Below are 20,708 nucleotides of genomic sequence, written 5' to 3'. Positions count from 1 at the left end.
GTGGAAAGAAGATGTTTCTTTATTCCATATCTCAACAAATGACCCTTGCATGTCATGGCTGATGATGTTGTACCTGGAAGAACACAAACCAACAAGATCGGAGTACCGAAGCACACTTAGGAACCATTCTTCCTGGGGCTGAGGAAGTCTGTGAATCTTTCTGACATGATTAATAGATTTCAAATACTCACGTTCTTGTTAAAAAGATAATATAACAATCTTAGTCGAATTAAATTTGGTTAAAATATAAAAATAAGAATCATTTAGAAATATACCTCTATGGTCCAGACATGTGGAGCAACATGGCTTCCAAAATATATATGTAATAACGTGTTAGTGGGCCTTCCTTTAAAAGGGTTTACAAATGGAGCGAGATCATCACGTGTAGCTGAAGCCTCCACCTATCGGTGTACACGAGCCTGGGATGACGACCCTAATGATAGTCGGCTCCTAGAACCCGGCGATTACCCATCGTGAGGCCTAAGGACGACTCCGCCATATCTCTGGCCTGTTGATGCTGTTGAGCTCTTTCGTGGCAAGCGAGCGCAGTTAGGGTTTCATGGCCGAGTCTTATACTGTTGTTGTTTGCAGCCATCGTCCTTTAAAAAATCATCAAAAAAGATATTAGTGCATTAGGAAGGAAAGAATTTGGAGATTCATCTTCAAACACCAGAAAAGAATCATTTCGGAGATGCAGCTCCGAAAAAGGTTCGTTTTTTTATTTCAATGGTAGAAACATCTCCCACACTTTCCCTATCCATCCAAGAATCATCCAAATGCTCCTACTCATTACCTATTTTGAATGCTAACACTACCTAATGCATAAAAAGTTACCTATTTTACCTAATACATAAATCAAAACTCAAAATATGTTAAATGAGAAATGTACTCAAAAAAATATTGATGAGGATGCAAAATGTTGAATGTAGTAGGTAGAGTGAGTTGAGATTGCTAAGATAGAAGTAGAGATTTTTATGTTGATTGAAAATAAGATTGAAACAATGTTGGTCACGAGCTTCAATGGGGAAGAAAAACTTTCTGAAAATGAAGAAGGAGAAGATGGAGAGTCTGACACGAGGTTTAAATACATTTACATAGTTCGGAGATGCATCTACAAATGATTTTATTGAATTTTAAAAAAACTAATTCGAAGATGTATCTGCAAACATACCCTAAAACACATTCGCATATACATTTCCGAATTTAATTTACATAAAATAAAAAAATAGTGTGTTCGGGGAAATGTATCCCTACAAATTGGAGATATTTTTGCCATTTCGTCTGTGCGAAAAGAAATTCCCAATTTTTTTTCCTTCTAATCAAATACCAAGAACGTGACCTACTTTTAATTTTTCATCATTAATAATTGTTTAACTTAATGTATATATCTTAAAATATCGTTTGCTATACATTTTACGAATTAAATTAGTCTATCAACAATGCATTAATCCAATAGTAAGAAATTTAGACACAATTGCAAAAATAATAGTTAGGGACTCAATGACTTAAAATACCCCTTAGTTTAATAGGAGTTAAATGGAAAAACTAATATTAATAATGTGTAGATGATATCACTTAATAAGTTTATTGTAATACATTATACCATGCAACATTACTTCATCACCTGTAATATACATTATACATGTTTAGCTTTCCAAACCAGTTCCAATACATATGATATATATTGTATTTAAGGAATTTTCTTCTTAGAGTCGAAAACCAATCCATTGAAATATAGAAAACCATTTAAAGGTTGATATATCCTAACCAACAACACTCTTTTATTATACTATGAGCTTCCTATTTTACATTATATTTCCACTTTATGAAGAATTATATGAGCACCATATTGCGGCTGAAGTGTAATTACCTCGGTAGGGGCATGAGCATAGGTTGGAGAAAGTTCAAATGAGAAATGTTGCAAAATCATTGCTATTGCGATCTTTGCTTCTGTCACGGCAAAGTTTTGTCCAATGCAAATTCTAGGACCCCCACCAAATGGAAAAAACGAAGTTTTTCCATTTGTTGCTTTTAAAACACCTTCAGAAAATCTTTCAGGATTGAACACCTTAGCGTCATCTCCCCATAGCTTTGTGTCATGGTGAACCAAAACTATTGATAAGAAAAGCTGCACTCCCGCAGGTAATGTTAGGTTTCCAAGTTTCATATCTTTGTAGACAGTTCGAGCAAGCGCGATTACTGGAGGGTATAACCGAAGAACCTCGTTCAAAATCATGGTGACCTGTTCCAAAAAAAGGTATTATATCAATGGTAAGTGTTAAGGCATAGACTATAATAACTATGTTACACACTTTTCGATCTCAACCATTGAATCATTGAACTGCATTTTTTTGTTTCCTATGGTAGAAAGAACATAGTTCTGTAAAGCATATACTCTTTATTATGAAGGGAAGAACATGATACATTGATACTTACAATCTTAAGATGACCTAGCCCATCAAAATCTGGTTTTTTGTTACCGAAAACTTGTAATACTTCCTCCCTTGCACGTGCTTGCCAATCGGGGTATCTACTCAACAACACCATTGTCCAAACAAGCAAAACCGAAGTGGTCTCTTGTCCTGCAAAGTAGAATAGCTTGCATTCCTCTATTACATCTTCAAGACTCATTCCGACATTCTTATTGTCTCCATGTTCTTCCATTTCCTTGTGATTTGACTCCAAAAGTATGCTTAATAAATCATCCTTAGTTGCTTCACCTGCCTTTAGTGCTTTCTCCCTCTTGTTAATCATATTTGTAAGTGAAGCTCTTACATCTCTGTCAATTTCCTTCATCCTCCTATGGGTAGGAGTTGGTAGAAAACTTCAAAATGAGCAAACTTAATTAGAACATACAGTACTATAAACCATTGATTCTTAACTATAAATATTGGTTGCTTCCTGTGAGAACATAAACCATGTATCAACAAGTTCTATACACAAATTAGTGTTACCTCCATCCAGGGATGTTAGCATTCGTCATAACTGATTTTGTAAGTTCAGCTTGCTCGATTTGTAGTTGAAATATTTTAATTCCTTCTTCATAACTACTTCCAAATGATGTTCGGGAAATAACATCACTTGCCAAGTTTTGAAGGAATGGCCATACGTCCACTTCACATGATCCATCTGATGACAACATTGTTTCCCATTTGCTAATCAGATCATCGCAACTTTTGAAGAAATTTGGTAACATGATCTGTGGTGTAAGAGATAATAACGCGTTAGAACTCTCCAAGAATTAAAATCATTTTTTGAAACATGTTTTAAAACGGCGCACAAGACAATTACATAAGATCTATATCTAGTAAACGAAAACTTGCCTTCAGTTTTTCAGAATGGAATGCAGGATTGATTAACTTTCTGTGCTTGCTCCACTGTTCTCCCTCGAGGTTTACTAGACCATTAACTAGTAACCTAACAATCGGACTCACATTAGGCTTTCGGAAGTCGTTGTTTTTGTTAAGTACATCTTTAATTAGCTCAGTGTCTGTGATGGTTACCCTTGGTGTTGGTCCAAACCAAACAAAACAATTCTTCCCTGCATAACAAATATAGACAAAAATAAATTAGTTGTTTCAGAAATTGAGGATCCCAAGCTACTTATTATAATCTATGTAGTTAATGTAATCTCACATCTGAGAGAACAATCTCTGATGTTAGATTACTTTAACGACCGAGAATGTTGGTCCATTTGACATGTCTGTATTGCCCATATTTTAGTTCAGGCCGGTCAAAAATTTAGTCCTACCACTCCAACATTCTCTAATGTGCCCGCTCCGTACTATGCCGACCGTTTGTCATCCCTTAAGTACAAGTCCATTTAACCCTCTTAGTTAAACAAATCTAAATTTATAAAAGTTTTATATAAACTAGTTGATATGAGTGAAACTACTACAGTGTGTTGCTCCTCGTGATTTCTTCAATTGATAAATAACTATTATTAAGAGGTGTACAGAAAAACAGAATAATAATCATAAAATAAGTTGGGGGGAATAAGAAGAGACATACCATGTTTTATGGCACTTTGTTGGAAATAGCTAAACACACGAGGAACAATATCATCGGAAAGATTCATGGGTTTAGATGTTGCTTCTTTTCGCGACTTCAAAATATCTATTATGTCTCCAACTAAAAACCTATATGAATTCCCTTTAAGTCCTTGTTCTCTTAGAACCTTTTCTAGCTTCTTTGGCTTCAACCATAACTTATTTAGAATCTTCCATAACAATGTCAAAGCAAGTGTCGTCAAGATAGTGAAGACAATTATTGCTGTAGTTGTAGCCATTTCTGTGTAGAGTAATAATTTGTGGATGAAACTATGTAGGGAAAGATGATAAAACAAAAAAGATTTATACTGTTGTGCGTGAACATTATACAGTCCATAAACAACCACGACTATGCCGACCTCTTTTGTCTTGTTCACATTCAAGGATATTCACGAATTTAGAAATTAATCCAAAAAAAGAAAGGAAGTTATCTACACCTTATAAGCAAAAACTTATGTTTTTTAATTTATTAAATAACTAATATATTTAATTTATATTTAATAAATATTATATTGATTTGTTAACTCTTTAAAACATAAAATGTTAATCCTTTTTTATTTAATTAACAATAAATTAAATGACCAGTTTTTAAAAAATTTCATCGCAATTTACACGAAAAAAGACTAACAAGATATAACTTTTTTTTATAATTTAAGGAACTAAAATAAAACTCGAGATATAATCTTAATTTTTTTAATAATAATGATATAACAAGTGGGTGTAACTCTTCAACTACCTAACTAAGAATAAAACGCGCTACCAAACCGTCTAAATTACCCTTCATTGTTTTTACATTAACATTAAAAAAATGTCTCTTATTGTAATTTACTAATTGAATTAATTCCAACAAATGAAAAGAGTCATTTTGTCCAAGTGGCATTCAATTTTTTCAAATTTCCTTTTCCCTCTCATTCTCCTCTATCCACCCTCTTTCCATACTTTTGTCATTTTCAACACTCTCTCACTATCTCTCTCCGGTTTTCCCACTTCTCTCTCTAAACACCACAAACCCTAACACCTATCATTCTTCATAATTTACATAACTATCTTCTTAATCCTCTCTCCAAAACACATATGTCTCCTTCATCTCCTTCATCGTTTCCAAGTTCACTCGTCTCCATACATATCGTGAATCAGGCATGAGGTATGCATATCGCTCTGCTTTTGAATCATGTGTTTTATGGTTAACATATATGCTTCTTCTAGTTTGTTTATGATTCTTCTGTTTCTTCTCAAGTTCGGTTTTTTTTCTTATTCTGATTTTAGGGTTTATACTACCAAGCAAGCTGCAGAACAATGGAAGGAAGATCACTGTTAATAATTCTAAGGTTTACAACAAGCTATGTAATAGTTAATTTATTGATTAATTAAATAATGTGCTTTTGTCAGTTGCTGATATGTTTCTTTTTGTTGTTGATTGTAGCTTGAGTTTCAGCTTTTGCAAACATCTGTGTTGGGGCAAGCCATTTTCGACGAAGGCTTAGGGTTTGAAGATTTTGATTTTTTTATTACTGATTCATAAGGGATGATACTTTTCGTGGTTGATTTATGACTGTGTTTATTGTATGGCCGGGTTGGTATTGGAATTGTTCTGTCGGTGTGGAACTGCTTTCAGGAAGAAGAAAACTTTGCTTTCAATCTTGCTTACAAAGTGCTCGATGAAATGCCTTCGTCGGTTTCTTGATTCTTTCTCTTCTGTTTTTTATGGTTTTTCGTTATAGCATTGTTGTTGTTTTGACATGAGAAACCTGTTCAGGTTGAAGCAATTATATCATTGAGATCGTGCATCGAGATCTTCAGGGTGGTCCGAACAACACTTTCCAAACTCTTGTAAATCCTCACTGCTTCCCACACTTGAAGTAGTTCGCAATCATATATACTTTTGCACTCAGATATGTGATGCCCAAACTCACCACAATTATAACACCTCACAAAAGATGGAGTTCCTCCTCCACTTGAATTTTTGTCATCAAAAGTCTTCTACCACTACGCCAAATTTGTCTTTTAGCAGCACCCCTACTAAAGCGCTTTTAGGAAAAAGCGCTGGTATAGGTTTCGCTAAAAACAAAATAAAAAAACACGCAAAGAAAGCGCTCTTAAAGGGGGGGTTACGAAAGCGCTTTCAAAAAGCGCTCTTATAGGGGGTACGAAAGCGCTTTCAAAAAGCGCTCTTATAGGGGGGGGGTACGAAAGCGCTTTCAAAAAGCGCTCCTATAGGGGGCTTATGAAAGCGCTTTCAGAAGCGCTCTTGAAGGGGGGTACGAAAGCGCTTTTACCCTAAAAAGCGCTGGTAAAGGCAGGGCTACCAGAGCACTTTTTAAAAGCGCTTTCATAGCTGTTTCGTTAATTAAAATTTTTAAAATCAAAATAATTCTGATATGCATTTCATAATCCCTAAATCTTCTTTCACTGCCATCGCTGCCCAGAATGAAGAACTCCATCGCTGCCCAGAATGAAGAACTCCATAAAAACTCCTCAAAACTGTATCTCATCCTCAAAACCGCAACACTTAATCTCCATAAAAACTCCATTGCTGCCCAGAATACAAAGCTAGACGAAGAAGAATCACTGCCCAGAATACGAAGACGAAGAGAAGACAAAGGAGGTACACGATTTATAGTTCTGTTTTTGACATTTGAAAGATTAGTGTTTATAGGTATTTTATTCAAAGGACACGGCCAGAATAAAACCTGAGAGTATAACACTGAAATTATATTTTTTTCATTTCAATTGAATAACAATGTTGTGGTTTGATTCTGGTTTGATGCTGGTTTGATGCTGGTTTTATCCATCAGACACTATAATCTGAGAGTATAATATGTTTGATTTCTGGTTTGATGTCGAGAGATTACTATGTCGTTATGCTGCCAAATCGATATGTTGATGTGAAAATACTTTTACACACCCTACTGCTGCAGAACAAAATTATATATATATATATATATATATATATATATATATATATATATATATATATATATATATATATATATATGAACATGATTTTAGTGTTTATTCATATGTTTTTTATAGTTGAAATTCTGTTTTTATCTTTGATACATAACTATAAAAGATTTTTCTTTCCTTAGATTCTTGAGGTGATAAACTATCTATGGAGTTTGTTGAATTAGTAATTGCCTGGTATTAGTTTCTTGAGGTGAATCTTGCCTTTGAAAGGTTCCAGTTGTTATAAGTAATCTAGTAATTTTGATAAATGAAATGTTTTGATTAGGAATTGTAAAATTCATACGCGGAAGCAACACTTTTCTAATCTTTGAGAACTTATTAAACTTCTTGACATAGCTTAGTAGTTGTTATAAATTGTTAGAAATTGTGTCTAATATGTCATGTCTAATTAGTTTCAATTCAAATTGAATTGTTATTATAATATTCTTATATAATTTCAATATGTGTTAAGATAAGATTCAATAGGTACGTTACTCAATATACAAGGAAAGTCTAAGGATGGCGTTAACATAAGGAATGACATGGTAAACATGGGGATGAGAACTGAATTGGGACACGTGACGAAAGGAAGACGAACATATCTGCCACCTGCTGTTTACACTCTATCTAGAAAGGAGAAGAAAACATTGTGTAAGTTCCTCAGTGAAGTTAAAGTTCCAGAAGGCTACTCTTCAGATATTAGAAGACTTGTGTCCATGAAAGACCTTAAGTTAAAGAGTTTGAAGACGCATGATTGCCATGTTATAATGGAACATTTTTTACCAATAGGTATACGTTCTATTCTGCCAGAAAAAGTAAGAAGCGCAATAACTAAACTGTGTTTTTTCTTCAGGTCAATTTGCAGTAAGGTGATCGATCCCGCGATCTTACCAACATTGCAAAAAGAGATAGTTGTTACTTTATGTGATCTTGAAATGTATTTTCCTCCCTCGTTTTTTGACATAATGGTTCATCTAGTCGTTCATCTTGTGAAAGAGACACAATTGTGCGGACCAGCTTATATGAGATGGATGTACCCTGCTGAACGTTATATGAAAATATTAAAAGGGTACGTGAAAAACAGAAGTCGACCGGAGGGTTGTATTGCCGAACGATACGTTGTTGAAGAAGCGGTTGAGTTTTGTACTGAATATCTGTCAAATGTTCAATCAATTGGACTCCCTAAATCTCATATTGTCGAAAAAAAGAAGGAAAAAGGCTAATTGGAAATAAAGTTGTGACAGTATCAATGGTCGAACGGGATCAAGCGCACTTGTATGTTCTGCACAATGAGATTGAGGTTGAGCTGTATGTTGAAATGCACAAGGTTGTTCTCCGAGATTTAAATCCGAATAGAAATGAGAACTGGATAGTACGAGAGCACAATCAAAGTTTCATACCGTGATTTAGGGAGCATATTTATTCAAAGTATCGTTCAGATCCTGCTTCAGTAACAGAAAGGTTGAGATGTTTAGCCTATGGTCCAAGTATAATTGTGTTTTCTTATAGCGCATACGCAATTAATGGATACACATTTTATACCAAAGAACGGGATGATAAAAGTACTATGCAAAATAGTGGTGTTACCTTGGTAGCTGAAGCAATGCACATATCAAGTGCGAATGACTTAAATCCGAAATTTGCAAATTTGTCATATTTTGGGGTTATCGAGCGCATTTTGGTGTTTGATTACACGAAGTTTCAGATTCCTGTATTTGGTTGCAAGTGGGTTGAAAATAATAGTGGCATACGAATGGATAAGTCAGGATTTTTGCAAGTGGATCTCAATAGGGTAGGGTACAAAGATGAGCCTTTCATTCTAGCCTCTCAAGCTAAACAAGTGTTCTATGTCAATGATCTGACAAGTACAAAATGGTCTATAGTGCTTTTATCTAACAAAATAGTTGATGAAAACATTGAAGATCAAGGTGATATTGGTGTTGGCATTGAATCTTGTACAAGAAACGATCAAAATGAGAATGAATCTTGTACTAGAAATGATCATAATGAGGGTATTTGGATCAATCCAACCGTCCGCGTTGTTAAGAGACGCGTAGAACACAATCCTACCAAGAAAAGAAAGAGACGTTAGTGATAAAGGTAATAGTATACATATTCCGACTAATTTGCTTTATTCAATTTGTACCGATTGTTATATATTCAATTTGTATAGTTTTTTTCAACCATGTATACATATTCCGACTAATTTGCTTTATTCAATTTGTACCGATTGTTTTATTCAATAGTATACTTATTCAATTTTGGTGCATATTTTCGTTTTGTACATAACTTTTGAACCATGTATCCGTTTGTCGAATTCTTTACATGTAACTATACTATTTTGACGATTCCGGAGCTGCTCATGCACTTATCTTTACATTTCGGGACTGTTTTTTTATCGGTTTTGCTTCTGCCCGTAATCAAAAGTCGGGCTTAGGGTCTGAATTTCGGAAAACCGACTTTATTTTTGAGTCCGTGGGGACGTTTTACCATAGCCATGTAAATTTCGTTCAATTCCGACAACTTTCTTTTTTTGACGCTTATTTTGATTTCACCGATTTCGTTTCCGATTTACTTGTACATGCATGGTTTGACTTCCATTTGACTTGTATAGATTGTTATCTTATTAATAGTGTACTAATGTGCTTTAGTTTGTTTGATACAGGTTCAATGGCTCCGGATAGAGATGCTCCACCTGAAAACGCACAAGAAAACTCACAAGAAAGAGATGCTCAAGAAAGAGATGCTCCGGATACAAATGCTCCACCTGATACTGAAGCAAAAGAAGTTGCACGAGGCATCACCATTATGAAGGGAATCATTCGACATAGAGGCCAAGGAATAATATACCATTTGGAATGGAATTCTGATAACCAACCAATTGGTCCTAATTCTGCAAAGTTGACAAGCTATATTGGTACACTTGTTCGTATGCATATTACAGTCTCCGTAGCTAAATGGAATCTGAAAAGCGAAGAGTTGGATGCGAAAAAAAAGCGATTTGGGACGAGCTTAAGGTATCATATATGGTTGTTCTTATTATCTTGACGATAATTTGTTTAAATTACTTATACTAACACACTCTATGCGTATGTTTTTTTGCAGAGGACTTTTGACATACCAGATGAGCGTAGACGCTACATACTTAGTTTGGCCGGAAAAAGATATAGAGGGTGGAAAGCTTTTTTGACAAACACCTATCTTAAGGATAAAGATGGAAACTTTCTTGAAGAGGCACCGAGACGGCCAAAAAAATATGAGCTATTCATTGATGAAGAAGATTGGGCTAAGTTTTTAGAGCAAAGAGATGAAGCTTTTCGGAAAAGGAGTGCCACAAATAGTGCGAGAGCATCAAAACCCGCGTATCCATACAAAAAAGGGCGTTTGGGATATGCACGCTTAGAGGATAAAATTGTAAGTAAATAGAAATGCGTTTTAATTAATTGTCTAAATGTGTTTTATTTGACGATTTTATCATTTGTGTCAATGCATAGTTAGAGGAGACTAAAAGTGAGGAAACCTCACTTCTTGTACATGTGTTGTGGAAGGAAGCTCGTGTGGGCAAGAATCAAGCTGTCGATCCCGATGTTCAAAGAGTTTATGCTGAATGTGTAAGTATAATACTGTGTTTTTAATTAAATCAAATGTTTTTTAATATATACATGATTTTTTATCTCCACTAATAATTATTGAAATGTAAATGAATTACAGGAGACCTTGTCGCAATCGGTATCCACCGGTGAGGACCAGGATGATAGGAGCGTACTTAGTAGAGCACTAGATGCTCCTGAGTATCCCGGTCGGGTGAGGGGTAAGGGTCATGGTGTGACTCCAACCTCTTTTTACAAGCATCCTAGGAGAAGAAATCCTTCCAATGAAGAAGTGTTGCAAAAATTGCAGGAATTGCAAGCACAAGTCTCTGAATTGCAAAGAGATAAAGATATGTATATGAGAGAAAAGTGCAATACTGCATCGGTGAAAGAAACTAGTGATAAAGCTAGTTTCAAATGTCAAAGAAAACTTCCCGAGGTAATTATAAATTTATTTTCCTTACAAATTGTTCTATTTTATTAATGATAATGACTTTATATTTACTATTGGTTTAGGGCATTTCTTCTTGCCAACTATACTTATCGTCGCCGAATTATCGCCTAGTTGGCAAGGGAAAAGTGCACAACACTGTGGGAGATTTACTTCACCATAGACTGCTCCCGGATGGATACCTGAAGGTATCAGTTGATGTTGTATTAGATCATGATGCGGTGCTACCGGTACCTGACATGGTCTCAGAGACAACATTGATGCGAGATGCAATAGGGTCATTTGTTGCATGGCCCTCGAAGCTCATTATCATTGGTGATGAGGTATATTGAAAACCATTATGAATCATTTAGTTTTTGAATGTCAATTCTGCACCGTTACGTTAATTATTTTTTACATTTTAATTTTAGACTGCTCCTACAAAACCCGCAATTAAGGGTAAAGGGATTTTACAGGAGGAGGAGTCTGTTGCATCACTAAAAGAGGTACATTTAAGGTGTTAATATATAATTTGAATCTAAAACTGCATGATTTTATATTTTACCGATTGTTATATGATTTTTAGGCATCTGCTCGGGGGTCACAGCAAGTGACACAGCAAGTTCGTAGCGTACCACCTAAGGGTCCTCCGAAGCAAGCGGCAAAAAAAGGTGGTGCTTTTGTGCCTCGATACCGGACGACGCTCGGAACACTTGTTGATATGTCCGATTTGAAGGATGATGCTCTCCGTAATATCAATATGGATGAAGGTGTCTTTGGTGTTGAATTCATGTCACATATTGCAATAGATGACTTGGAAGAGATTTTTACGCATGAACAACTAGGCGTCGCTAATATGCACTCATACATCCGGTAATATTCACTCATCCGATATATTATTTAATTAGTCGAACAATTTATTTACACATTTCAATGAAAATAATCTAATATGTTTATTATGTTTTTATTTAAGGTTGTTGCATGACAGAGTGTTGCGCGGGACTGCATTGTCAAACAGATTCCGTTTCGTGTCTTCCGCCCATTGAAGCGGAATGACAATTGCTTCGGAACCGGAATCAGTTAGACAGCGCTTAGTCGATAGATTCATGTCCTCCGGCAATGCAGAAAGTCTGATTCTTTGGGCGTATAATACCCGACCAGTAGGGTTAGTTTCTCATTCTTGGTTCATCTAATCTTTGTTTCTTATGCGAAGCAAAATTTTCATATAACCTATTGTTTTAATTTATAGAGCACACTGGTTGTTGCTTGCTATCAACCCGATAAGAGAAGTGGTATATTTTCTGAATTCGGTAGATGGTGAGTGGAGCAATTATCCGGCTATGAAGGAAATGATTGATTTGTAAGTGGGATCGTTCTAAATATTCTTGTATATTTATATATTTAATTATTTGTGAGATTGATCTAAATAATTGCTTTTATATTTTTGTTAGATCAATACAAGTGTTCCGAAGTCAACGAGACGCACAGGTATCCCGGACAAAATCAAACAACATTACTTGGATCAAAGTGCAGGTACATTATTTTTCACAATTTTTCTTATAATATTTATGCTACTTGATAAAACAAGACGTACAACTATAAAATGTTATTTGTTTTTCTATGTAGTGTCCGATACAGCGAAACAGTTCAGATTGCGGATACTATGTTTTGAGATTTATGAAAGAAATCCTTCAAATGAATCAATTAGAGATTTCAATCACGGTATGGATTTATAACTTAATTAGATAAATTCTTATAATTTATTACATTTAACTAAATCATTCATATTATGTTTTTGTTCTGTAGTACTTTGACGAATTCCGTGCTGCTTCTTACACGAAACTTAAGTTGGAAGAAATCAAAGAGGATTTGTGTCAATTTTATATTCATCAGCTATTCATGTAAGATTTGTGTCGATTTGAAGTATCAAATTATAGTACTCTAGGATATATGGTTACTAACTTTGTTCATACTGTTGCCAATATTTGAAGTACTATAATATTGTTGATGTTACAGAGAATAGTTTGTTTGACAGGAATTATAATGATGTATATATATAATTTTGGATATTAATTATAATGGTATTATATTAGTATATATATATATATATATATATATATATATATATATATTGTCCTACCTATGGTTGAAAATATATCGTCGAAAATATATTACAGGTCGAAAATATTACAGGTTGAAAATATATTACAGGTCGAACTGGGAGGCTTAAATTACAGGCTGCACTTTAAAATACCTCATTTAGCAACGACAGCGCTTTTAAAAAGCGCTCTTAAAGGGCCACATACGAAAGCGCTTTATAACAAAAAGCGCTGCCAAAGATTAAAAAAAACATAAAAAATTAAAAAAAAATGCAACCTACGAAAGCGCTTTTGAAAAAGCGCTCTTATAGGGGGGCTATCAGAGCTTTTTTTCCAGAAAAAGCGCTCTCATAGGGTGGGATACCAGAGCGCTTTTCTGGAAAAAGCGCTCTTATAGGGGGAGCTACCAGAGCGCTTTTTTCAGAAAAGCGCTCTTATAGGGGGGTCTACAAGAGCGCTTTTCTGGAAAAAGCGCTCTTATAGGGTATCTACCAGAGCGCTTTCAAAAGAGCTTTTGTTACCTACGGCAGCGTTGGCTTTTACAGCGCTTTAAAGCGCTTTTAAAGCCCAAAATAAGCGCTTTAGAAGGTCTTCCGTGTTGTAGTGTACTTTCCCTTGTCGGCTGGAGCATTATACGCTTCCCACAATTCTAGTTCTTCTATTTATTCTCACTGAGATTCTTATAATAGGAAGACCAGACTCTACTATTCTCATAAAAAATTCTGCACTTGTTCACTAGAATAGAAAATGGCGAATCTCTTGATATCCAATCACATGAAAACAACGTTAGGACAATGCAACACAGCCAAAAAAGAGCTACACAAGCGAAAACAACAAGAAGAAAATGAATACCTTTTTTTGAAAATAATGACCTTAAAAAGATTTGAGTTTGATTTTGCATTTTATAGCATATGGATTTATCACAAAGCTTTGGATGATTTTTCTAGCATATGGATTTATCACATAGGTTTGAATGTTTTTCTCTAATCTCCTATTTAATTACCCCCTTCCATTGTACATATCTGATACAGATTGAGATAGAAGAATGAACTTTCTTAAGAAAAAAAAAAGAATACATGGAAGATTGACAAATAATGAAGAAGTGAACAATCAATTTTTCAGATTTATATCTCTGGGTGTTCTTGTTTTACACTTCCAAATTTCATCTCTAGTATTTTATTTTTACATTAAAAAGGCCGGGCTTCTCTACAATAGTATAAAAATTAAAATCTTTTTCTTTTATTTAATTTTTACTTAGTTTTGAATTCATTTGATTTAATATATCATCTGCCATATGCCACATCACACAACATAATGGCCACATATTAAAAAATATATACAAATCAACAACTTTTTCGTTCAAAATTATTTAAATACAATAGAGACTCATTTGGTAAAAAGACAATAATAGACGAAACAAAATTGTAATTTAACTAAAATAAAAAATACTTACATATTTATATATTAGTAAAAACAGAATTTGGTAAAGGATACGTGGATTTTATCTTGAGAATTTGGTCAAGGATACGTGACAAAGATGCATGTACGGATAAGATCATGACGAAAATGTCTTAATTCAAAGACAAGGAGTGTTCCGTTTACAACTTCAAAAATTATTATAAACATTTTTGTTTTATCATCTTCCCCTATTTTCTTTCAACTTGCAATTACTACTCTACACAAAAATGGTTACAATTACAGCAATAATTGTCTTCACTGTCTTGACGACACTTGCTTTGACATGGTCATGGAAGATTCTGAACTGGTCATGGTTGAAGCCAAAGAAACTAGAAAAGATTCTGAGAGAACAAGGACTTAAAGGGAATTCATATAGGTTTTTAGTTGGAGATTTGAAAGATATTGTAAAGACGCGAAAAGAAGCAACATCTAAACCCATGAATCTTTCCGATGATATTGTTCCTCGTGTGTTTTCCTATTTCCAACAAAGTGCTATAAAACATGGTATGTCTCTTCATGTTCCTCCAAAATCTTGGTCTTTAAAGTAATTCATATTGGTTGACTTATTAGGGAGTACCACGGTTCGATCCCCACAACTGCGATATGTGATCCTCGATTACTGATAGACAAATTTTTTGTCTATATTTGTTATGCAGGGAAGAATTCTTTTGTTTGGTTGGGAGCAACACCAAGGGTAACCATCACAGATCCTGAGATAATTAAAGATGTATTTAACAAAAACAACGACTTTCAAAAGCTTAATATGAATCCGCTTGCCAGGTTACTAGTTAATGGTCTAGTAAACCTTGAGGGAGAGCAGTGGAGCAAGCACAGAAAGATAATCAATCCTGCATTCCATTTTGAAAAACTGAAGGTAAGTTTCCGTTTACTAGGTATTAATCTTATTGCGCAAGTTCTTGGCTTGACATGCAGAGTTCTAACTCTTGGTTATCTCTTACACCCAGATCATGTTACCAAATTTCTTAAAAAGTTGTGATGATCTGATTGGCAAATGGGAAACAATGTTGTCATCAGATGGATCATGTGAAGTGGACGTATGGCCGTTCCTTCAAAACTTGGCAAGTGATGCTATTTCACGAACAGCATTTGGAAGTAGTTATGAAGAAGGAATGAGAATATTTCAACTTCAAATCGAGCAAGCTGAACTTACGAAAACAGTTATGACGAATGTTTACATCCCTGGATGGAGGTAAGACTATTTTGTGTATCGAATTTCTTGTTGATTAACAAATATTTACAGCTAGGAATCTAATAAATGTGTTTTATGTGACAAAGATTTTACAAAATATTGTACTATTAGCTATTAACATAACCATCATTAAGAATCTGATCTGTGCCTGTTTATTACTGATCATTGAGAAGGAAAATCTAGACACAATGAAACCAATAATTGTTTCGCCAAAACATTCGAACAACAAGTGATCAAAAAGCCTGTGATATAGTAAATGGAGAGTTGGCTCCTCTAAAGTTGATTTGTCATACATGTGCTTGTAAAACCTATTGATTTATAGTACTGTATGTTCTAATTAATTTGCTCACTTTAAAAAAATATAATCCAGGAAATGGAAACCTCTTCATATCATATGATTACAAGACTAATTATGTTTATTATGAAGGTTTCTACCAACTCCTACCCATAGGAGGATGAAGGAAATTGACAGAGATGTAAGAGCTTCACTTACGAATATGATTAACAAGAGGGAGGAAGCACTGAAGGCAGGCAAAGCAACTAAGGATGATTTATTAGGTCTACTTTTGGAGTCAAATCACAAGAAAATGGAAGAACATGGCAACAATAAGAATGTCGGAATGAGTCTTGAAGATGTAATAGAGGAATGCAAGCTATTCTACTTTGCAGGGCAAGAGACCACTTCGGTTTTGCTTGTTTGGACAATGGTGTTGTTGAGTAGGTACCCTGATTGGCAAGCACGCGCACGGGAGGAAGTATTACAAGTTTTCGGTAACAATAAACCAGATTTTGATGGGCTAACTCATCTTAAGATTGTAAGTGTTATGTTCTTCTCTTCATAATATAGAGTATTTGCTTTAAAAGACTTTTAATTTGAGATTCAATGGTTGAGGTCGAAAAGTGTGTAACATAGTTTTTGTAGTCTGCACCAAATCCTAATCCATGCCTTGACACTTACCATTGATATAATACTTTTGTTTGAACAGGTCACCATGATTTTGAATGAGGTTCTTCGGTTATACCCTCCCGTAGTTGCGCTTCCTCGAACTGTTCACAAAGATATGAAACTTGGAGGCCTAACATTACCTGCTGGAGTGCAAGTTTTCTTATCGATAGTTTTGGTTCACCATGATTCAGAAATATGGGGAGATGACGCCAAGGTGTTCAATCCTGAAAGATTTTCGGAAGGTGTTTTGAAAGCAACAAATGGTAAAATTTCGTTTTTTCCATTTGGAGGGGGTCCTAGAATTTGCGTTGGACAGAACTTTGCCATGATAGAAGCAAAAATCGCAATTGCAATGATTTTGCAACATTTCTCATTTGAACTTTCTCCAACCTATGCTCACGCCCCTACTGCGGTAATTACCCTTAAGCCACAATATGGTGCTCATATAATTCTTCGTAAAGTGGAAATATAATGTAAAATAGGAAGCTCATAGTATAATAAAAGTGTGTTGTTGGTTAGGATATATCAACCCTTTAAATGGTTTTCTATATTTCAATGGATTAGTCTTGGATTCTAATGAAGTAATGTTGTTAGATGGTGTAATCTTACACATTTTATTGAGACATTCATACCTTTTTTGTTGTTGGAATGTTTGTTGCGTGGAAAGCACCCTGTTTTAAAAGAAACAAACTATTTTAACTTCAATGTGTTTGCAATTCCTCTAGATTGGGAAAGGCTAAGAAAAAGTTGATCATAGATGTAGGATGGAAGAAACTGACATCCTCCAAATGAATTGTTGGTTGAACACGATCTTAATAGCGGCTTAGGAAGGTCAGTAATCCTATCTTTGGTGGGTTGAACACGATGGCAATTGAGATAGAGAGTGAGTCAATATGGTCACCAAGCATAATGATCTTATATTCGGGCCGGTCAATAATCCTATCTTTGGTGGTTGAACATGATCTTAATCGCCGGTTAGGAATGTCACTAATCCTATCTTTGGTGGTTGAAACTGATCGCAATTGCAGTTGCAAAATCAAAAGTAATGAATACTGGTTTGGTTAAACAAGGAGAAGCCTAATACTTCATATAAGGAGGACAAACTTAATTCTGAAACAAATCTCAGCTAATAACAATACGGAATCTAAAATAATCTCAACTAAAAACAATACAGATCTAACAAATCTCCACTAATTCTGAAACAAATCTCAACACAGATCTAACAAATCTCCACTAATTCTGAAACAAATCTCAACGAAAAAGAATATATCAAAAGAGAAATAGAATAAATCTCAACTAAAATTAATATATCAAAAGAGAAATAGGGAGTAATAAAATCATATTTGTGAAGGATTTGTGAATGTGGGATTCAGATTCTGATCACGTGGATGAAAAAGTTTGTCACATTATTTCTGTTTTTTTTTTTTTTTCTGGAAACAAAGTATGTTCACGTTACCATTTTTTTTTTTTAATATACACTTTAAGATTTTTTTTTTTAAAATAATGTTTATATTTTAAGTAATTATTTATTCTTTTATAAGTTTAATTGATATCAACATTAAATAAAAAACCATATTTTGATAAAATTAAACAAACTTTTTCCTCGTTTAATAAACTTATTAAGTTTGATAAAATAATTGACTGGCATGATAATATACGAGAAAGAAAATTGTATCATATTTTAAGGGTGGACATTCGATTGGGCCAGTTCAGTTTCGGGATCTAAACCCTAAACCCTAAATCCTTTTTTTTCCGAAGAATGTATTTATTTTTTGTTCATATGTTTTATTTTTCAGCTTTTACTTTCAATCCATTTTAACCCTAGCTCGAAACTGTTGAATGACATTCTAACGACCATTATCTATGGACGCGATAATTCCTAGATTAATATTTCCGAATCTTTTGTTGCTTGCCGTTATACAGCTTCAACAAGAATAGAGAATTAAGTGTAGAATGGTTAAAGAAATAGAGAATTTGGAGGATAAAATTGGAATTGAGTCAAAACAACAATAAAATTTCAATGAGGCAAAACAAAAATAAAATTACATATGGAGATCAGATTTATAAAATTAAGTGACTAAAATTACTCAAAACACACCAAAAAATACAAGTAATGTTACATAACCCTTGCAAAAGGGTAAGGGTATGTATTGGACAAAATAGTATAATGCAATTCGTTAAAGTATTGTACGATATAGTACAACTTTTTGTATTGTACAATATTTGACAAGACAAATAAAATAAAATAAAATTTACTACAATACTCTTTATAAATGTAAATTTTAATAGACGATGAGAGAAAATATTTTTAATAGAAAATAAATATGTATTTAAAATAATTTATTCTAAGGACAAAAAGTATTTTCATAATATGAATATTAATAGAGAAGAGTGAGAGACAGAAAGAGAAAAAATTTATTTTTAATAGAAAATAAAAGGGTATTTTCATATTTTAAATAATTTATACTATAGAGAAAATGTTATTTTCTTATTTTTCATATTGTAAATTATTAATAGAGAAGAGAGTATTTCTTAAAAAAAAAAAAACAAAAAGGTATTTTTATATTTTAAATAACTTGTGCTAGAGACAAAAGTGTATTTTTTATATTTTAAATATTAAGGGAGAAAGATATGAGAGAAAAATTATATTTTTAATAAAACATAAGAGGGTATTTTTGTATTTTAAATAACTTGTGCTAAGGATAAAAGGGTGTTTTCTTATTTTCATGTTGTAAATATTAATAGAGGAGGATCAGGGAGAAAAAAAATATTTTTATTAGAAAATATAAAAGAATATTTACGTATTTTAATTAACTTTTACTATGGACAAAAAGTTGTTCTCTGGTTTAGTGAGGGACAAAATTTTTAATTTTTGTCCAGCCCCTAATCGTGATTTTTGTCTTGTCCCGTGAATATCTTTTAAATCAAAGACATACCAACTAACGTTATGTTGTCCAAATCCATATTTTTTAACAAATCAAACACACATTAAATTTGATAAATAATTGACATGGTAATATATGAGACGAGAAAATTGTATCATATTCTACGGGATGGACATTCGGCCAGACCGATTCGTTTACGAGATCAAAACCGTAAATCAGCCTAACCCTCAATTTAGAAACAACAGTCAAATTCTGTCTGATTCAACAATGGGTCTTTTCCGAATTGGTTATTTTCAGATTTGGTTTTTTAACTTAGTTTTTTTCATATTTTAATAATTGGCCCATTTGAAAATAATTGGATAATTTTATAATTGGCCGATTCAATAAATATTTTTTTTATTTATTTCTAATTTTATAAATTTGGGTATTAACAATGTTTTCCATCCTTTTTTTTAAATTTATTGATATAATTTGAACAATGGTATATTTTTGTTTCTTTAAAAACATAATAGTTTAACTATGCTAATTACAATGAGACAAAACAATAATAAAATTACATATGGAGGCCAGATCTATAAAATTAAGTGACTAAAATTACTTAAAATACATTAAGAAATACAAGTAATGTTACATAACTACTGTAAAATGGTAAGTATTGAATAGAATAGTATAGTAGAAATTTTTTAAGTATTTAAGAGCAATTGACAGAACAAATAAAATACTCTTTATAAATGTAAAAATCATAGATGAGGAGGAGAGAAAATATTAATAATGGAAAATAAAATTAGTATTTAAAATAATTTATACTAGGAACAAGTATTTTCTTATGCTAAATATTAAAAGAGGGTGAGAGACAGAAAGGGAGAAAATCTATTTTCAATAAAAAAATAAAAAGACTTTCATATTTTAAATAATTTGTACTAGGGAGAAAATGATATATTTTTTTATTTTTCATTTTTCATATTGTAAATATTATTAGAGAAGAGAGTAATTTTTAATAAAAAGAATGTATTTTTGTATTTTAAATAACTTGTGCTAGAGACAAAAGTGTATTTTCATATTTTAAATATTAATAGATAAAGATATGAGAGAGAA

General features: G+C 33.3%; 2 protein-coding genes across 2 annotated transcripts; one reads left to right on the top strand and one right to left on the bottom strand.

Moving 5' to 3' along the window:
* Nucleotides 1-1,501: 1,501 nt before the first annotated feature.
* On the bottom strand, nt 1,502-4,354 carry LOC131653357 (cytochrome P450 72A68-like). The gene is made up of 5 exons (XM_058923469.1): nt 4,012-4,354; nt 3,324-3,541; nt 2,955-3,199; nt 2,437-2,824; nt 1,502-2,242 (listed from the first exon to the last, which is right to left on the bottom strand). The coding sequence occupies exons 1-5, from the start codon at nt 4,286-4,288 to the stop codon at nt 1,811-1,813; spliced, it is 1,560 nt and encodes a 519-aa protein (XP_058779452.1). The 5' UTR covers nt 4,289-4,354; the 3' UTR covers nt 1,502-1,810.
* A 10,309-nt stretch (nt 4,355-14,663) lies between these two features.
* LOC131653356 (cytochrome P450 72A68-like) lies at nt 14,664-17,377 on the top strand. The gene is made up of 5 exons (XM_058923468.1): nt 14,664-15,076; nt 15,229-15,446; nt 15,538-15,782; nt 16,210-16,597; nt 16,769-17,377. Exons 1-5 carry the CDS (start codon nt 14,800-14,802, stop codon nt 17,198-17,200), a joined length of 1,560 nt encoding a protein of 519 aa, XP_058779451.1. The 5' UTR covers nt 14,664-14,799; the 3' UTR covers nt 17,201-17,377.
* The last annotated feature ends 3,331 nt before the right edge of the window (nt 17,378-20,708 follow it).

This window comes from Vicia villosa, linkage group LG2, assembly GCF_029867415.1.
Source record: "Vicia villosa cultivar HV-30 ecotype Madison, WI linkage group LG2, Vvil1.0, whole genome shotgun sequence".
Taxonomy (NCBI): Eukaryota; Viridiplantae; Streptophyta; class Magnoliopsida; order Fabales; family Fabaceae; genus Vicia; species Vicia villosa.
The sequence above is the reverse complement of the archived record's forward strand: the minus strand, read 5'-3'. Positions and strand labels throughout refer to the sequence as shown.

Coding starts and splice junctions, on each gene's coding strand:
- LOC131653357 (XM_058923469.1), bottom strand. CDS start 4,288: ATGGCTACAACTACAGCAATAATTGTCTTCACTATCTTGACGACACTT. Junction 3,200..3,323: donor TCCATTCTGAAAAACTGAAG/GCAAGTTTTCGT, acceptor CTTACACCACAG/ATCATGTTACCAAATTTCTT. Junction 2,243..2,436: donor GGCTAGGTCATCTTAAGATT/GTAAGTATCAAT, acceptor TTTTTGGAACAG/GTCACCATGATTTTGAACGA.
- LOC131653356 (XM_058923468.1), top strand. CDS start 14,800: ATGGTTACAATTACAGCAATAATTGTCTTCACTGTCTTGACGACACTT. Junction 15,447..15,537: donor TCCATTTTGAAAAACTGAAG/GTAAGTTTCCGT, acceptor TCTTACACCCAG/ATCATGTTACCAAATTTCTT. Junction 16,598..16,768: donor GGCTAACTCATCTTAAGATT/GTAAGTGTTATG, acceptor TTGTTTGAACAG/GTCACCATGATTTTGAATGA.